This window comes from Sturnus vulgaris, chromosome 1 (assembly GCF_052056855.1).
Source record: "Sturnus vulgaris isolate bStuVul1 chromosome 1, bStuVul1.hap1, whole genome shotgun sequence".
Taxonomy (NCBI): Eukaryota; Metazoa; Chordata; class Aves; order Passeriformes; family Sturnidae; genus Sturnus; species Sturnus vulgaris.
In genome coordinates, this window is record NC_142243.1 from 65,075,879 (window position 1) to 65,093,548 (window position 17,670).

Consider the following 17,670-nt stretch of genomic DNA (forward strand, 5'->3'; position numbering starts at 1 on the left):
CCCAGAAGCAGGCCTACAAATTTGAGAATGGCAGAGATAAACAGACAGTGAAGTGGTTGGGGGAGAATCAGTTAATTTTTTAATAAAGCCTTGGGCTCAGCCTCTGCTCTAAGCTTCTGAGTTTATCTTAAATTAGAACATTGAATTGCCCCACAGATTTCCTCCATGTAAGCCCTCCTCCTCTGCACATGCTTTAATTTGAAGCTGTTTTTGTTGCTGTGCAGCAGTTCCCTCCTGACCCATCAGTGCCCTGTTAGACATCAGTAGATTTCAGCTGCTGTGTACGTATCTTTTAATTTACCTGCCTTTCAGTTTTTAGCAGGGGAAATGTTTGAATCCAAGGAAACAAAATCATTCTGAGAAATTGCTGTCCTAGAAAGACAGAGATAATGCTTCTGTAGAAAACATGACCTTTCATTGCCACTCATGATAATAAGGTCGTTGAGTGGACAGACTGATTTCCAGATTCAAGATACTAAAAATACATTGGGTGCATACTAAGATAATCTAGTTGTTTAAATACATATATTCACATTTCAGAGTCATAAACTGCTGGGCCTGCAATGAAGTCGTAAGAGTATCTCAAATGGTATATGATAATTCTTAAGCTGTTTTTTGTATTGGTGTATGCTGTTACATTGCACTGCAGAGAAAGTTTTCACTTACCATTCATATCACAACAGAGGACAAGATCGTTATAGGTTACTAAAAACCCAGTCCTTTCTAATGAGTTTGTTTTGTTTTTTTATTGTCAGGTATAAAACACAGAAGTACAGAACACAACTCCAGTCTGATGGTCTCTGAGTCAGAGTTTGACAGTGATCAGGACACTATCTTCAGCAGAGAAAAGATTGAAAGAGAGAATTCTAGAACACTTATAAATGGATCTGTCAGAAATGGAGTTTCCTTCAACTACAGCTCCAAAGACAGATAACTGAATGAGGGTAAAAGCACAGAACACACTGGTGTGACACATCTGAAACATGTTGACCCACGTCTGTTTTTCCAGAACCGAAATCTTCCTAAAATATCAACTAATTGCAGATTAAAGGGTAAATTTTTAGCACAGGTAGGGAAAGGCAGAAGGAGAAAGAAAGGATTAGATGGTCAGCTAACTCCTCACTGTTACAGGAACAAGAAAAAGCACATCTTACTTCTTTCATGTTCTGTGCTGAATGCTTGAACTTCAGAAGGCCTTTTTTTCTATATCACTGCTACAAAACTAGCCTGAGTTGTTCTGCTACAAACTATGGTAACTAACAATGGCGTACAGATTCATATGTGCTCCTAATGCTCTCTTTGACAAGGAGTGTGATTTACAACAGCAAAAGCCATTATAGATGAAGTTCCTTACAACTGTAGAGAGCAATATTTGGCCACAGGCTCCATCTTAATTTTTAGTTTAGGGTGGAAACACAAAGAGCATTTTTAGTGCATTGTCTTTATCCAGCTGTACTTTGTGACTTCCTTTTCTAGGATAGTGTTCATTGCGAGAAAACATTCTTGTGTTTAGAGAAAGTTAACAACTAGAGCAGTTACACTGGATCATCTGTAATGTACATGGTATATCTGTGTCCTGTAGGATGTAACACTCCCTGTATTCACGTAGGAGGTGTGATGTCTGCAGGGACAGCCAGCCTTAGGTTGCTTCTGTAATGATCAAGTTGCTTTGGCTCTGCCATGTCCATCCAGGAAACTGTAGCAGGAAGGACTTGAGAAGCATTTTGAGCACCCCAAACAACCTTTTTAGATCACTTTGAGGAGCTCTGGATCTTTTAAGACTGAATCCTCAGCTGAGGTGAGTTTGCATCTGTCAGCATCAAGTGCTCAATTGAAGAATGTGCTGGGCACTTGTGCAGGAAAATGTTTATGGCAAATACCCTGTGTGGAGCCGGAGGTTCATTGTACTTCATTTCTACTTGTCGTGGTAGTCAGTACTGAGCAATGTTTTAGCTTGAACATGAGATTGATTGACTTTTTTCTCTCTGGCCATGAGTGGCTGGATGTGTTGGCCTGAAGAGATCCTTTTAGGTCTTTGGCAAGGGAAGGTGTATCACAGTTCTGACGTTCTTGTTCACAACCTGGTAATTTCTTCACAGTCTACTTGTTAAGCTTTGAAATCATGGCCCCAATACTGCCTTTGAAATCCCTAACTGAACACCTGATTTCTATACAGAGGCCTCACTTGTGAGGGCATCTGTATCAGTGGTACTGTTTGGCCATGACATCAGGTTTTCCTGGGGGCCTCTACTGATGTACTGAAATCTAGGTCTGAGATGGAGAAATTATGTGTTTTGATGGAGAAAGCATTCCTCTGGGAGCATTTTTTAAGAGTTGGTTTTTTTTCAATATATTTTGTTGTTGTTTTTTTGTTTGTTTGTTTGTTTGTTTGTTTAATCCAGTGGTAGAGAACTTGTTATCAGAGGATGGAGCAGTATAGAGGTCAAGGGGAGCAGTTTAGAAGGGTTGGGGAGGGGTCATAGCCCATTTCCATCATGAGGAATAATGTAGAGAATTTTGGGGCTTTTTCTATCCTTTCTTAGAACTCTGACACAACAGAGTATCTGGGTTGAACACTGTGGCTTCTGTGCTTCTTTTGTTAATGGACTTGGGCAACAATCAGAACTGTCTACGCTGGAAGAAATCAGTGGTCAAAAGTTGCAGCAACCTGTCATGCTCATGACTTATTTCATACTTTTGATTCTCAAGTGCAGTCAGCAACAGTCCCTAAGGCTGCTAATTCAGCACTGAGGAGTATTTACCCTATGTCCAGCCCAGCATTTTTCTGGAGATCTTTGTGTGGCTGCAGGATTCACTGTGGTGGGAGAGGCTGTGAAGAGGTAAAAAGGGCTAATGCAGGTATTGTCTATGTTTTTTGCCATACACACCAGCAAAGTGCAGTATGTATGGTGTGATTTGCTTTCTTGAGAAACCAAGTTTCAACTCTGTGTATGGGGGGTTTAGGCTATTTCTTGAAAGATACCTACTTTATCACACTCTCCCTCTTCTTGAGAGTGTGCATGTATATATATATATATTTTTAAATAACTTGGTCAACAAAAGCAAGGTCAGCTTCTGATATCTTTCAGTTCCTGTTCTAGGAACTTCTTTATTATGTGTTAACATAATAAAAGTAGTGTTCACTTTAAAGTATTCCTGAAAAAAGTTAAAGCCCATTCAAAATAGTAATTTATTTCTTTCCTTTGAAATCCAAATGTTGGGCTTAATGCATTATGAACAACTACACAGAATGTTCTAGCAGGAATTACTCTCTTGAAAACATACATTTTTAAACAAGCAAATAAGTTGCTTAAATAATTTCAAGTTTGTATGTGCCATGCTGCCATTGATGCTTCTGCTAAGTACTGTCTCCAGTGTGCCTTTATCTATAAGCTTACCTTCTAGGATATGTCAGTGCAGTCAGCAGCATTTGTGAAATTAGTGACATGTCTTTTGGTTTTATGTTTTTAAAGCCAGTGCTGAAACCTAGGATGTTCTTCTTTGAAGGTATTGAAATATCTTTTTTAAAAACAAACAAACCCCATCAAAATGAAAAATTGTTTCTCTAGTAAAACAACTCCAGGAATGATAAACCTGCATTCCTTAGTGCTGCAGAATTTCCAGGACTGTTCCCCTGTCCACGGATGCACACTGGTGAGCCCAGATCTTTGGATCTCTGGTAAGTTCATGGGCCATGAGAATGTATGCATGATTTAGCCAAGTGTTTCTCACTCTAACAAGTTAGAAATATTAGACCAATTTCTCATTGTATAAGGCCCTAGCAAGTGGAAGTTGCTTGGTAAATTCAGTCCCTAGATGATACTTGGACATCTTTGTTGCTAACTATTTTAACTATGTTTTCGAAGTTGAATATAGTTAAAATTTTTCACCTGCTTCTGATTCTACCAGTTTGATTATTCCATCTGCTTGGAAAGAGAAGTTTTTCTTCTTAACAGAAGAGCAGGCTTGCTTTTAATATATGGCACTTGCACAGAAGCTGAAAGCAATAATTCTGGCTCTGTGAATTTGTGCCATCATGTTTGTGTCACTTGGCCAAGCATGTTTGTGTCAGGAATTTAGGAGAGCCTATATCAAGCCTTGTATCTTGATTCAGTATGATTCAGAATGTCAGTTCATACCATGAATGAAAGGGTCAGAAAACTGACTGTAACGGTGCAAACACAGTGGCAGAATTTGGATTCTAACCCTTTGGTTTGGGTTATTATAGGCTCCAAGCAGGTTCTTAGTCCTCACGTTCACATCTACACACTGTTCTCCTTCACATACAGAAATAGTACTGGCAGCTGATTTGTAAAATAGGGATGGGGCTCTTTCCAAAAGATTCATCTGCACTGAATAGTAGAGGAGAGACAAGATAGAGCTTGTCCTGTGTGGCTCAGAGTCTACTGAAAATAAAGAATAATTCAGTTTGGCACTGCTAAGATAGTGCCTCTTGTTGAAGGCAGACAGTGTGGTGATACTTGCAGTATCATTGCCTCATTGCCTTGAAGTGTAAGCACTGGATTTTCATTTGCCTCATGGTTTTACACACACAAGCAGGGATTGTCCAGCTACGTAAAAGGACTGCCTTTGTTCGCATTTTAAGGAAGGAGTGTATATAGGAAGAAATCTTCCTAAGCATTAAGCAGATTCAGTACCCAATTGCAGTATTCAATGCAGTACATACACAGCATGGAACTGCCATGGCTGCACATACGTAATTGTCTTATGGATTTTATTTTCCTAACCAAAATCATACTGCAGTATGAAACAAAATTTACCTTGGCAAATCTGTTGAGATCCACATCCAAATTCTCTGTGCTATGGTTCAACCTGTCGTATTAAGTAGAGAAAACAAAATGTAAAATGCCTAATTACAGACAATTGTTTATTTGCATAGGGGAAGAAAGTTTATTCTTGTTTTGTGTCTAAGAATAGATTATCAACTCTGTCTTACTCTCCCTCTGTCAGATGCATGAGATAAAAGTACTGTTCAAGCATTTGTTTTGTGCTGTCAGCTGTTTGCTTGTATGATGTTAGTTTTCCTTTCTTTGGTCTCCTATGGGCAAACAGAAGTGAACACACTTGCAAGGAACTTAACAGTGAGAGAGTGCATGCATGTGTTCTCTGTGCTGGTGCAAACTTTCCACAGATAGTCTGATATTATTGAAATAATTGAGTTCCTAGGCAAGTGTTCTATTCCTGCTTTTAACCACAAGTGAAACTAATTTTGCCCCCCAGTATCCCAGTTACAGGCAGTAGTCAGGTGGAGCTTCAGGACAGTAGTAATAAAATAACAGTAAATGTAATCTTCTGACATTTAGGTGAGGTTTGAGAGAGGAAAACGGGATACAGGTGAAGTAGTTTCTTAATGTCAGTTATTGATTGTGAGGGATCCCTAACGAATACTAATCACATACTTCTGCAGCAAAGAAAAACCCATTTCATGTACCTTTTGTATCCTCAACCCCCCAAGGCGAAGGAGGGAAATACAAAGTTTAGAAATAAAATTTTAAGAAAGAGGCAACAAAGGCAAATGATATTTGCACAGGCTATGAATCAGGTGCAGGTGAGCTGCACATCTGTGTTTTATCTCTGTATGAAAGCACTTTTCCCTGTGGGTGGATGGGTGAGCTATTACAGAATTTATATTAGGAATCTGTTTCTAGAAAATGTTATTTATTGCAAATGCTATTGTATTGTATTTGGAACTATTTCTGAGCTGAAATTGCTACATTTATGTAACATTAATAAAGTTTTGTCTTTCCTTTTAGAAACTTGTCAGGTACTCTTTTAAGCATGGTATTCTGTATTGGATCCAACAGTCAGGCCAGGTTAAGAGACATATGTTGCCTTCCATAGCTTGTCTACACTCAAACATTAAAGCAATGCAGTAGCTGATTCCTTCCCTCCATACTGACAGAAGCATCTTTTACTAGAGAGGTGACATAATTCAGTAGATTAGAGAGAAGGAAAAAAGAAATTACTGCAGTGGACAGTAAGTTTTCATGTGGTGCTTGTGCTTAGTTGGTTCAATTAGCTGTGTGTAAGTAATCACCAGCTGTCATGCCAAGTGTGGTGGTTTCACAGGTGTTGTGGCTTATTCTATAACAGATTCCATACTTGAGTCAGCTGCTTAGCAGTAATCAGTTAGAGGTGTGCAATATAACCCAAAATATGCTGTTAGAGAGGGGTAGGTTATGCTGCTTGTTTCTGAACTGGAAAAGAAAAATCCTTCCATCGTTGTGTATTAAGTTTGTGCTGAATAGTGATAATAAAAGGTTCTATGAGATAAGTGTCTTTCTGTAAGGAAAAAATCATACACCATGAAAGCTACTTTTAAAGTCTGTTTGGATACATGGTGCCACAGTCGATGTGGTACCTCAAAGCATTGCCACTGGACTGCAAGGGAATACTGGCAGCTGGATGAGCTGATGAGATACGTGTCCTTTGTTTAATGATGGAATCTGCCCCTTTGTTATTGCACTGCACATTTTGATAATAGCAGTAACCTTCCCCCATCCCTGTCAGTAGATGGTGCAACAGAAAATAATCGGCATGATTCCAAAACAACTTCAGCCAGTTGTGCTAAGCAGCTTTGGCATTCACTGATGAAGTGACTAAGCCACCAACTTCTCATGGTTCTCAGAAGGACCTAAGCAGGAAGTTTTGACCTGGAAGCCCTTTAAACAAGTGCTAAAATGTAACTTAGAGCTTCTGAACACCATACTTAAATCTTTAAGATAGCTAAGTTGTTAATATCAGGTTGAACAAGTAAACACAGTTTCTTGAGAGCTTGTTACACAGAGAAGAAAGGCAGTGGGGGTGGGTGTGTATGTATGTGTGTGAAACAGCTGATTAAAGAGTAATTTAAGAAAACAAAACAGAAATTGGCCATGACTGTGTCAAGTTGGAAATTAAAAGATGGTTTCTCAGGCTTCAAGACTATATTAAATAAATAGAAATAAAAGAGTTCCCAAAACTCAGTTTTAAAGCTTAATGAAATAAAGAATTATGCAAGTAATCACATTACAAAAGCAGGGAAGACACTGTGATCTATTTTGTGACAAAATGTTTGATTCAGCATAAAAGATTGGCGTACAAAATGACTGATGTCATATTATTATGCCCAAGTAGTCTCATCTATTTGATTTAGATTCAAGGGACTGTAATTGGGGGTATCAAAATCTTACACCGTGTGAACATGTGGATGCAAAGAAGTGGTGTCTTTTCCAGTGATAAAGCTGTCAGAACAAATATGAGAGACTGAACTTAATGTGGCTGCTGTCAATTTGTCAATTCAGCACTGAATAAGGTAATAAACCACAAAATCCGGTGCTTTCACAGAAGTTATTTATTAACTGAAAACATTTTTAAATCACAGTTTTTATATCCAGAAATTGCTAAACTATCACAAGTGCAATCAACACAATTGATGTGTGAGAATTCAAGTATGTCTTTTGTTGAAGGATCCCAGCTTTTGCTATGAAGACTACTTTGATTATTCTGTGCTAAACTGATGTAGACTTTACTGACATGAGTATCTTATGCTGGAATCCAACCACAATCCAATCTAGACAAAGGTATTTTTAAGTTTCTTACAAACGTTATCTTTAATTATTGTTTGTGCTTGTTATCAGGCATTGTAAAAGGTATTATTTGCCAAAACAAAAAGTTAATACTCATTAGAAGTGCTACTATCAGAAAAGACAAAGATTTTAAATGTACCAGTGCATCAGATCAGTAACTTTGCAGTGAAGAGAGCAAAGGTTAAATTATTTCTCCTCCAACTGCACTGTCCCAAGAAGTACACTCACATTAAATACTACATTGTCATACAGGTGTAAATAAGATGATTTTAATTTTGATCTTATACTGCAGTTCACAGGCAGACATAACTGAATTTCAGTGGCAGATATTCTACCTCTGTACAATGCCTTTAACTATGCCTGCATCATTGTGTTGTGGAGGCCGGGAACCAAGGCATGACCTTCTTTTACCCAGTTGTTTTTTCCAATTAATACTAAACACAGCGGTAGCCAAGGCTGGCAAACAGCTTTCTCCCACAACACTGTATTCCCCAAATTCAGGCAGCCTGTGTGTGCTCAGTAGTGTCATCTTAGAAGTTGGCTATAGGAAAGTTTCTTGCAACTAGAGTATAACAAGACCATCCTTTTTATGTTCTTGACAACAAGCACAGATAACAGTACTAAGTCCTCACTACCACAAATACGGGGATTTGGTGCATTGGGAATTACTGGAAGGGCAGAAAATCCCCTTTAACTGCCCTTCAGTTGGCATGATACACACAGTAATGACAGATAATGTGCTCCAGACCCACCTGGTCTCAAGTGCTGCACAAATACAACCATAACAAAATATTTAAAAATAAGGAGTAGCAGTCAAAGCTACTTCATGTGCGCTTTAAAAAAAACCCTGTGAAACTCGGTTCCAGCTTGCATTCCCTCCCTCACCAAGTCTTGTGTTACCTGGTACCTCTTTGCCTGATGCGATAAAGTATTTTAAAATATTTCATTTCATAGGGTACATTCATTACTTTACAAGAAGAAGGGCTCTGTTGCCTTCTTTTATTTATTTTTAATGAACACAAGAAACAAAGTTTATTCCATTTAACCTCTGCTGTGCTGATTTATTCACCAAATTTACACTGCACATTTTTTAAAGTGCTTTTTTTGACTGCCATTAAAATATTTAAACAACATTGTTTATTTCATACTGAGGAAGCCTTACATCATCTTTTGAAGATGACAGAGGAGTGAGGTGATGTGTCAAAGCCTCACCTCTAACCACCACTATTGAAATCTTTATTAGGTCACAAATGAGCCATGTTCAAAGGTTTTTAAACCTTCCTCCCTAAGGGACCTTCACCTGTGTAACCACAAATCCAATTCAAGGCACAAAGCCCACAGCGATGGATATCTGCTCCTATTCTTTGAAGGGGTGAGTTATGTTCCTTTAGACATTGAGCAATATTTACATCAGGGTAAATACTGTACTTCTACCCAAGGAGAGTCATGGTCTTTTCATGGAAGGGAGAGAGTTTATCTGTATCATCATGTCACTTGTGTTTTCTTCACACAGCCCTTATAGTCTCCCCTTACAATTCTGCAAGCTGTTCCTGTGAATATCTTATCTTCCTCCTGCTTCTCACTAAGCCAGCAATTCTTTGTCCTGAACTGTCCTATTCCCAGGACTGCTGGGGCTAACGGGCATCAAACAAGGGCTCTACTTCATCCTAGACATGCAAGCTGTTAGGCAAAAAGTACACCTTTTTGCTCAAAAACCTAAAGCTGAACAGGCAGCAGCTCTGCAGTCAGTTTGTTTAACAGTGCTGAAAAACCTGTCTGTTAGGCTATGTGGATGCCTAGATTTAGCTCAAAAACAATTCCTCACCTTTTGTAAGCAGCAGATTCTCCCACAATTAAAAAAAAAAGAAACAACCCCCCCATACACTTGCTTCTAAAGGAGGTCACATAACCACATTAGAAAGTCTGAGTATTTACACAAAATTCTACAGGAAGACTGCCATCTCAAAGCCTCCCTTACCCACACTGAAATACTAAATGTAGTAAAAAATGGTGGTCTAGTTTAGATAGGTTACTATCTGCTTTCATTATGCACAAGTCTCAAAGTTCTCCCAGTTACACAGGGATAATCCAAGAACAATAAACATATATCCCTACTCATTACTAAAAATAATGGACATTGTGATCATATTGCTGAAAAACTGGATGTATAAACAAAGACCACATAAAAACATTTGGCAGCACAGAATACTGTAGATATCTATACACACACAGGACAGGGTTGATTAGTTCTAAAGAAGGTAGAAGTTGCATTCATCATATTTCTGGCTCAAGAAGCTTATTAAAACAACAGCACCCTTTCCCAAATTGTGGGGACTGTGCTGTTTGAAGGCTTTTATAATCCTCCTAAGCAGACATATTTTATTTCTAAGTATTCATCGATGCCATATTTTGAACCTTCTCGCCCTAAGCCAGACTCCTTTACCCCACCAAAAGGACATTCCACTGATGAGATTATGCCTTCATTAACACCAACCATTCCAACTTCCAGCTGCTCTGCAACTCTCCAGATCTGAGCTGGATCTTGGGAGTAGAAGTATCCTGTCGTGCAGACACAGAGATACAGGAGTGAAAATCAGTAAGAACAATCGCAGTAGACTGTGAAAAAGAGACTTAATGACATTCAAAATCATCACCCCATAAACTAAAGCTCACAAAACCATAGAAATACACTTATCTGACAGAGAAGCATACCTGCTAAACCCACATTAGCTGCATTTGCTATAGCAACAGCTTCTGCTTCAGTGTCAAATCTGTCAATAGAAAGAGAAAATATTAAAATGAGGCCCGCAGTTCACCTGCTGTCTTGCTGACTTACCGACAAGAAGTAGTCTTATCAGGAATTAAAATGTCAATTTATTTTTCCCAGAAGTGTACATTAAAAAGCTATTTTAACTTTCATTTTGACACACTGATGTGTCTACCTCTTCTCTTAATTTAAACTGCAGTTAAGTAGTTAAGATTGCCTTTATCCCCCCTAGGTAGCTGGATGTTACCGAGACATTTACTTTACAAGGGTTAGCCTACCCATTTCCCCAACTACACAGCACTCTCACCTCTGAGAGATAACTGTATGTTCTTCCATCACATCCAATTGCTCTGCACAAAGGCAGGGAAGGCTTCAAGGAGAACAGACAGCTCCAACTCATCCTCTGTCAGAAAAGCTTAGGACTAGCAAATCACATGACAAACTCAAAATCTTGTCTCCTATTTCATACCACAGATCATGAAGCCGATGAAGGTTTTGCTGCTATCTAGCCTTGCTTAACCATTGAGATTCTTTAATTTTCAAAAATTGCCAAGGTGCTAAGATCAGGTCAAGAAAAATAAACAAGGGAGCCACATTTCCCAAGTATGTTTTCACATGTGTACCCCAGTCTTTTTACAAGACTTGTGTGATCATACAAAAATATTTGTCTTTCAAATCTTGTTTATTTAAAATAATCTTTTATTTTTCAATTGTTAATTCTAATATGTAGAATTAATAATCTTACCTGATAACTGGTGCCAAAGGGCCAAATGTCTCCTCTTGGGTGCAAAGCATTTTTGTTGTAACATTAGTAAGTAATGTGGGCTCAAAGAAATTCTTCCCCAAGCTGTGTCGTTTCCCTCCAGTCACAATTGATGCTCCTTGAGAAACTGCATCCTTAATGTGTTTCTCTACCTGAGGTATGCATAAGAAAAATCTTAAAGTCAGCATTTAAGAATGAGCAATAATACATTTATCACTGAAGAAATAATACTTTCCCAATATTTAAGAGAAAATTTTGAGGACAGGTTTACACTTGCAGAGGATCATTTGCAATATTATCTGATTTCTCTTCAATTCTTGTTTCTCTCAGTCTGACAATTTCAGAGGGCTAAATTATGAACATGGTCCCCAGCCCATTTTTCTGTAGAAATTATAAGCCTACACCTAATGTGAGAAAAATCCTTTGCAGGACTAAAAATTGAATCTTATATCAGTGCTCAAGTACTATGGAAATGAAGTATATGACTGTCATGGGGAGAGAAACAACTCTCAAGATGGAACTGGCAAGAACATTTCCCAACATCTATGATTCTACCTATCCCCTGTATTTACAATTCACCTAAAGACAACAATGTAATAAGAAAACTAAAGTAGCAATTCCCACCTGTCCTTCGAAATTACAGGAAGTGACTATATACAAACTATAAAAGTTTATTTGTTTATATAGTTGTACCTGATACACATACGACACTTTTGTGATGCAAGAAGGGAAGGCATGAAGGAAAGAAATTCGAAGACTGTGTCCTTTGTCTCTCAAATAACTGAATATTTCCCCATTCTTTTATAAAGAGAATCTGGCAGCATCCATGTATAATGGATTCAAACCAAGCCTGCATGCAACAGAGCTGTAATATCTTACAAAGTATGGGCCACTTGACTCAATAATCTTTAACCTTAGGAAGAGCGAAATATTATAGAAGATGTGACTTATTAGGATTTTTTAGAAAGAAATATTCCTGGAGTTGCAGGTCAGGTAAAACAAAAGACCCAAACCATGCACATGAAGTTTCAAGTGATTACAACATCCAGAATTCTGGTATTTTTTAACCCAAATAAATTATTCTACCAAGCTTTTGCAAAAAAAACTTCACTGTTCTTCAAAAGAAATTGTCAATCACAGTGCTTCAGAACTGCAGGATCACTGTACAGCTCTCACAGGGTATCCAATTTCAGTGAATGGACTTGAGAACAGCTAGGGAGTAATCAGGAGGAATCAGTTTCTCATAAAGGAGGCCTCGTTCCCTTAATGGCAGGGGGATGATACATGAACTGTCCACATCTGTTTGTGTATATGTACACATGGACTTGGGAGACAGAACACACTTCCAGCCACAATGCAAATATGTTTCAATAAAACAAGGGAAAAAAGGTGAAACAAAAATGTAAAGTTATTTTATGGATCATAAAAAGAAAATTAGGATGTTAAAAATAATGTATTTACTTATACCTTCTCCACTGCTTTTTCATTTATAAGTGGTCCTTGGGTAGTTTTTGCATCAAATCCATTTCCAACATGTAGTTCTTTCTCTATAGCTTTAGCCAACTTTTCCACAAATTCATCATGAATTCCCTTTTGCACCAGGAAACGGTTTGTGCAAACACAAGTCTGAAAACAAACAAGATAAGACAAAACCCCACTAGTTTATATTGTATTTAATCCATCTATTGATCAATTCTGGCCTTCATGGCACAGAATCAGGTTACTACACTGATATCCCCTTACCTCTCCTCACTCATCCTAAGCTGTTACCCAGCTATGACATTTCTTTCACCACCCATTTCACTTTAGAAATACAACTTCAACAAGCTGTCAGTGGGTGTGTGAAATATGTCACACTGCTAAGTTGCTTACACTGGGGAAATGTTTTGTGAATTTTGTGAACTCAGACACATGGATCAATCAGGGTTCAGAAGCTGCAAGAAACACCTTCTAATAAGACTGTAAGAATGCTAGACTGACCAGCAAAAACTCAAATCACACTTAGTGGTCTAAGGTCTTTTTTTCTAACTCTATTATCTGAGTTTCAGTCTGCTTTCTTCTGGAAAGTTGTTTCTAAGTGCTTTCAATGGTCTATTTATTTGTCTATTTATTTTTTTATACCCCTTTGCTCTGACTGCATCCTATTTTGATTGCTACAGTATGTGAAAAGTAATAACAGCCTCTTATTTTTCTCTACAGAAGCAGAGGTGCCTTTTATGATAGTCCAGTCTGGGTAGGATCCCTTAATGTCCACTTTTGTTTCCTTTCTTTCTTCCCAAGATTAGTCATGTCTTCTTATGTTACTCAGGTAAAGTTTTCCCTACCAAATGACCTCCCAGACCCACTGAAAATTTGGTGCTTCTCAAAAGCTGGAGTTCATCAGCTTCATGTTCACATGTACATGTAAGGCTGGAACAGTCTCCACACAGCCCTCTTCAGCTGACTGTTCTGGAAAGTCATGCTCTTACAATTTTTTTGACAAATGAAACACATCTGAAGCAATGCACACTTGAATCGTCTACCACATTTTTAAAGCTACTCATTGTAGAAAAAACTATCTGTGTCTTAACAGACTAAAGCAAGATGGTGTCATTCACGGCTCTAGTTCTCCAATAAATTTAATGTCAGAAAAACATATGAAAAAAATGCCTTATCACTTCTCAAGCTCTTGCAAGGGGTCCTAGAGAACATCATCTTCTCTAATAGTGATGTTACTGACTGTCACATATGTTGTGAAAATATATGGGATTCCAGTGTTGCTATTTATATTTGCTAGTAACTGGCTTTAGTGCCCAGAGCTACGTGTGAGTGTAGCAACTTCTCATCACAATTAAGTGTTCTATGCTTTCCTTTTACATAAAATAACTTATTTACACCTTAAACTTTATGTATAGCTCTTCATTGTCTAGAAACATGGACAAAAATTCTCACCTGTCCTGAGTTTCTATACTTAGAAGCAAGGGCTCCTCCAACAGCCCGATCCACGTTGGCGCTGTCAAACACAATAAAAGGAGCATGTCCTCCAAGCTCCATGGAAACTCTCTTCACAGTGCCAGCTGCATGTTTCAGCAAGATCTGTAGGCAACAGAAGAGACACACACATCTGTACCTCTGACAGATGTGAACAGTGGAATCATGGATGCAAGGCAGCGAAAAATTAACTCTGGCAAGGAAATAATCTGCATCTTCTCTACAATGCTAGACCATCTCCTACGACAAAAATGAATTTCATCCATTAAAATCCTTCAAGATTAAATTCTGGCCAAGGACTAATGCAGAGAAAGATTTTGGTCAACTTCAGGTCAGGTCAAGCTTTTATATACTAATATTGTCAACTTTTTTTGTTTGTGCTATTATTTTTTGACAATAAAATCTTGACTACTCTTACAAAATTTGTTAACTACTCTGACAGAATTTGGTATTATGATTTATCTTGATACCAGACCTTGTCTTCATTCTGCATATAGCCATCCTAGAGAAGTCTGTCATTTTGTAGCCACACTTTGTAGTGATGCATTTAGGGATGGTGACAAGATTACTTATTGACTAAAGTTGAGAGCAGATATTCCAGGGCCTCACTCCTCTAATACTTTCTCTCAACTACTAAAGCCATTCTTGAATGGCACCTTTGAAACTCAGTTGCAGTGTTCTTATTAGTATGTTGTCACTTTATGATATAAACCAAGAATATCTTGTACAGGACTGTTCACATTATAGTTTAATAAAGGGCAGTTATCAAGAATTGCAGACAGCCATCCTTCTGTGAAGTACTGATGCAAAAACACGTAAGCAGTATCTCAAGAGGTACACAATTATTTGGACAATCAGTGTACAGTAGCCAGAAAAGAAGGCTCTGTATAAAGGCACACATTTTCCCCCTACCTTTCTAATATAACCACAGTACTAATCTTCAAGGATATTCTGTCCATGTATGTACCTTTCCTGTTGCTGTAGAGCCAGTAAAAGATATTTTGGATACCAATGGATCAGTGCATAGAACTTCCCCTACAGCTGCTGTCTGTTGTCTGGAACAAGGGACAACATTATACACTCCTGCTGGGATTCCAGCCTGGTTTGCAAGCTGCAACAAAAGAAAAACAGAATTTGCATTATTAGTGCATTTTGTAAGAGGAACAGTCACTTAATGATTGTTCATTGTTTTGAAGAAAACAATCTGTAAGTCAATAGAAGCCAAAAGGGCTCAGAACAACTAGGCACAGGTGCCATAGGTGCTTGAGAGAGGAGCTTTGGTTCGTTTTAAGCTATGTGTGTGTTCAAAAGAACCAAATTAAAGATATAAGGATATTTTGAGTATCAAAATGGCCCGATCCATTTCGAGGCTGTAGACCATATTGGAGGCAATTTACAAAGATTCTCACTAAACTAAAAGACCTGCATCAAGTCAGTTTGTCCTTTCTTCACATATGAAGATGGCCCGAGCTACCTTCCAAGCCCATCTGACTCCCTGTCTACAGTATCAGTCCACTGTTGAGGTAAGGCTTAGCACTGAAAGCTCACCTCCCCAAGAGCTAATGCTGATAAAGGTGTGTCCTCTGCAGGTTTCACCACCACTGTACAGCCAGCTGCCAGAGCTGCACCAACCTTTCGGGTAATCATAGCGCTGGGAAAATTCCACTAGGAAGAGAGAAAAATAGTACAATCAAAGTTGGGAAAATTTTGCCTCCTGTTTTTGCAGAAGTAAGTGGTATTTTGAACTGGGGGCTGAGCTGAAAACCTTCATGTGATGCAGAAGAGTTCAGCTATGCTTACAGGGGTTATAATGGCTGCCACTCCTACTGGCTGCTTCAGCACCAGGACTCTTCTGTCCTTTGCAGATGCTGGAATAACATCACCGTAAATCCGTCGAGCCTCCTCCGCAAACCACTCCAGAAACGAGGCTGAATACACGATTTCACCCTGTGCTTCTTTCAGAGGCTTTCCCTTTGATTAAATCAGATTGAAAATACATTGTAAGTAGCAAATGGAGGCAGTATAAACAAATTCAAGTAATTTTGGAGTTTCTCTTGTTTTCAGAGTAGTTGATGATCCTCTCCCTCTGCCATACACTGCAATCTCCAGCAAGGATTATATGACTGCAGCAGCAATAGTTGTGTGGATTCAGTATACCATGATTGTACAATCAATAATTTGTATGCTGTGCCCGGATTCATACCTGCCCAGGAGAAGGGAAAAAAATAGCAAATCTAGTGTGCATTTATTTACAAACTCTGAGTTAGCTGCTATTACCACTCTGAAGAAAGACACGAATGATGGGAAAACAGTTACAAGTTTACGCCAAGATCATTTGTTTTGGGAGTATTGCTTTGGACTACCCCCAGGTCTGATCCCTTGGACTGAATGACCATTAATTAGCAGCTGTGACACCACAGAGGAGCTGCTGAACTATCTTCCAGCAAGGTTTTATCCAAAAGGACCCCAGTTTGTGAGCTCCCAGACTACTCAGTGAAACAGACTGTGTGGAGCCAACTTGGCAACTTGAATGATTTTTCCCAGCCACAAACATTTCTGCCACGTGGACCATGGTTTAGGTGGATGTACACTTTTGCATGCCATGAAGTACAACATGGCTCTAGTTTCCTCTGATTAGGTACTACTGTCATCAAACCAACGCGCTTTATGTATATCCGGAGGAGGGATGTTTGAAACCTCACCCACTGACCTAGCAGAGCAATGTGAGTACACAAGATGCCCAGAGTTATTAAAAAGGACACGATGGCTAAGTGGTGAAGCGCTCAGGGACAGGCCTGACGGCTGTCAATTTTACTTGGTGTCATCATTGTTCGCCTGCCTGCGTTGGGCTCTCCAGCGGGAGTGCCAGCCCGGGGCAGTGCCCGTGCCCCCCGCCGCCGCCCCACTCACGTTCTCGGCCGTGATGATCCGCGCCAGCTCCTCCTTGTTCTCCATCATCAGCTCGTACCATCTGCGGAGGCGAGCGCTCCTCTCCTGGGAGGAGGAGGGAGAGACAAGGCTGCCGCGGCCGCCGCAGGCAGGGACGGGGAAGCGAGGCCCCGGGAGACCCGACGGGACCGGACCGGACCGCCCCGGGGCCCCCTCGCCGTCAGCTCCCGCGGCCGCTCACCTTGGCGGGGAGGCGGCCCCAGGCGGCGCCGGCTTCGTGCGCGGCCCGCACGGCCGCCCGCGCCTCGGCCGCCCCGCAGTCGGACACCCGGCCCAGCTCCTCGCCGCTGGCCGGGTCCTGCACGGGGAAAGCGGCGGCCGTCTCCACCCATCGGCCGCCCACCAGGCCGCCTCGGCGCACCAGAGCGGCGGACAGGGCCTGGCTGGCGGCCCGCGCTGGCCCCGGGGCGAGCGGCGCGGGGCGCAGCAGGAGGCGGCGGCGGGCGGCGGCGGCGCCCCGCGGCAGCAGGGTGGTGGCCATGGCCGCGCTCCGGGACAGGCGGCGGCGCCCGGCACAGCGCACGGCCCGCCCGCTCCGCCCCGCGGGAGGAGCTGCCGAGGGGCCGGGCCAGAAGCGGCCCGGGAGAGCCCGGGAACGGGGGCGGGGGCACTCGGCCAGGAGCTCCAGGTCT

At 40.4% G+C, this 17,670-nt stretch overlaps 2 protein-coding genes across 4 annotated transcripts in view; one reads left to right on the top strand and one right to left on the bottom strand.

Annotated features, from left to right (window-relative positions):
- The window catches only part of KIAA0319 (KIAA0319 ortholog), a 45,918-nt gene extending 40,141 nt beyond the window's left edge, over positions 1 to 5,777 (top strand). For all 3 annotated transcript variants that reach the window (XM_014877806.2, XM_014877797.2, XM_088168561.1), the window contains one exon: positions 756 to 5,777. In XM_014877806.2, coding sequence (XP_014733292.2) covers positions 756 to 934 — 179 coding nt within the window. In that variant the 3' untranslated portion in view covers positions 935 to 5,777. The remainder of the gene's footprint in view (positions 1 to 755) is intronic.
- Positions 5,778 to 7,336: 1,559 nt separating this feature from the next.
- Positions 7,337 to 17,560, bottom strand: ALDH5A1 (aldehyde dehydrogenase 5 family member A1). The gene is made up of 10 exons (XM_014877868.2): positions 17,220 to 17,560; positions 17,000 to 17,083; positions 15,890 to 16,060; positions 15,638 to 15,754; positions 15,057 to 15,200; positions 14,051 to 14,194; positions 12,587 to 12,745; positions 11,102 to 11,271; positions 10,302 to 10,360; positions 7,337 to 10,148 (listed from the first exon to the last, which is right to left on the bottom strand). The coding sequence occupies exons 1-10, from the start codon at positions 17,517 to 17,519 to the stop codon at positions 9,943 to 9,945; spliced, it is 1,554 nt and encodes a 517-aa protein (XP_014733354.2). The 5' UTR covers positions 17,520 to 17,560; the 3' UTR covers positions 7,337 to 9,942.
- Positions 17,561 to 17,670: the final 110 nt, after the last annotated feature.

Bases quoted from the DNA above. Each gene is read 5' to 3' on its own strand.
- ALDH5A1 (XM_014877868.2), bottom strand. From the start codon at position 17,519: ATGGCCACCACCCTGCTGCCGCGGGGCGCCGCCGCCGCCCGCCGCCGC. The intron at 15,755-15,889 runs GTAAGCATAGCT...CTCTCTTCCTAG, and splicing joins TGGCAGCCATTATAACCCCT to TGGAATTTTCCCAGCGCTAT. The intron at 10,149-10,301 runs GTATGCTTCTCT...TCTGCACGACAG, and splicing joins AGCTAATGTGGGTTTAGCAG to GATACTTCTACTCCCAAGAT.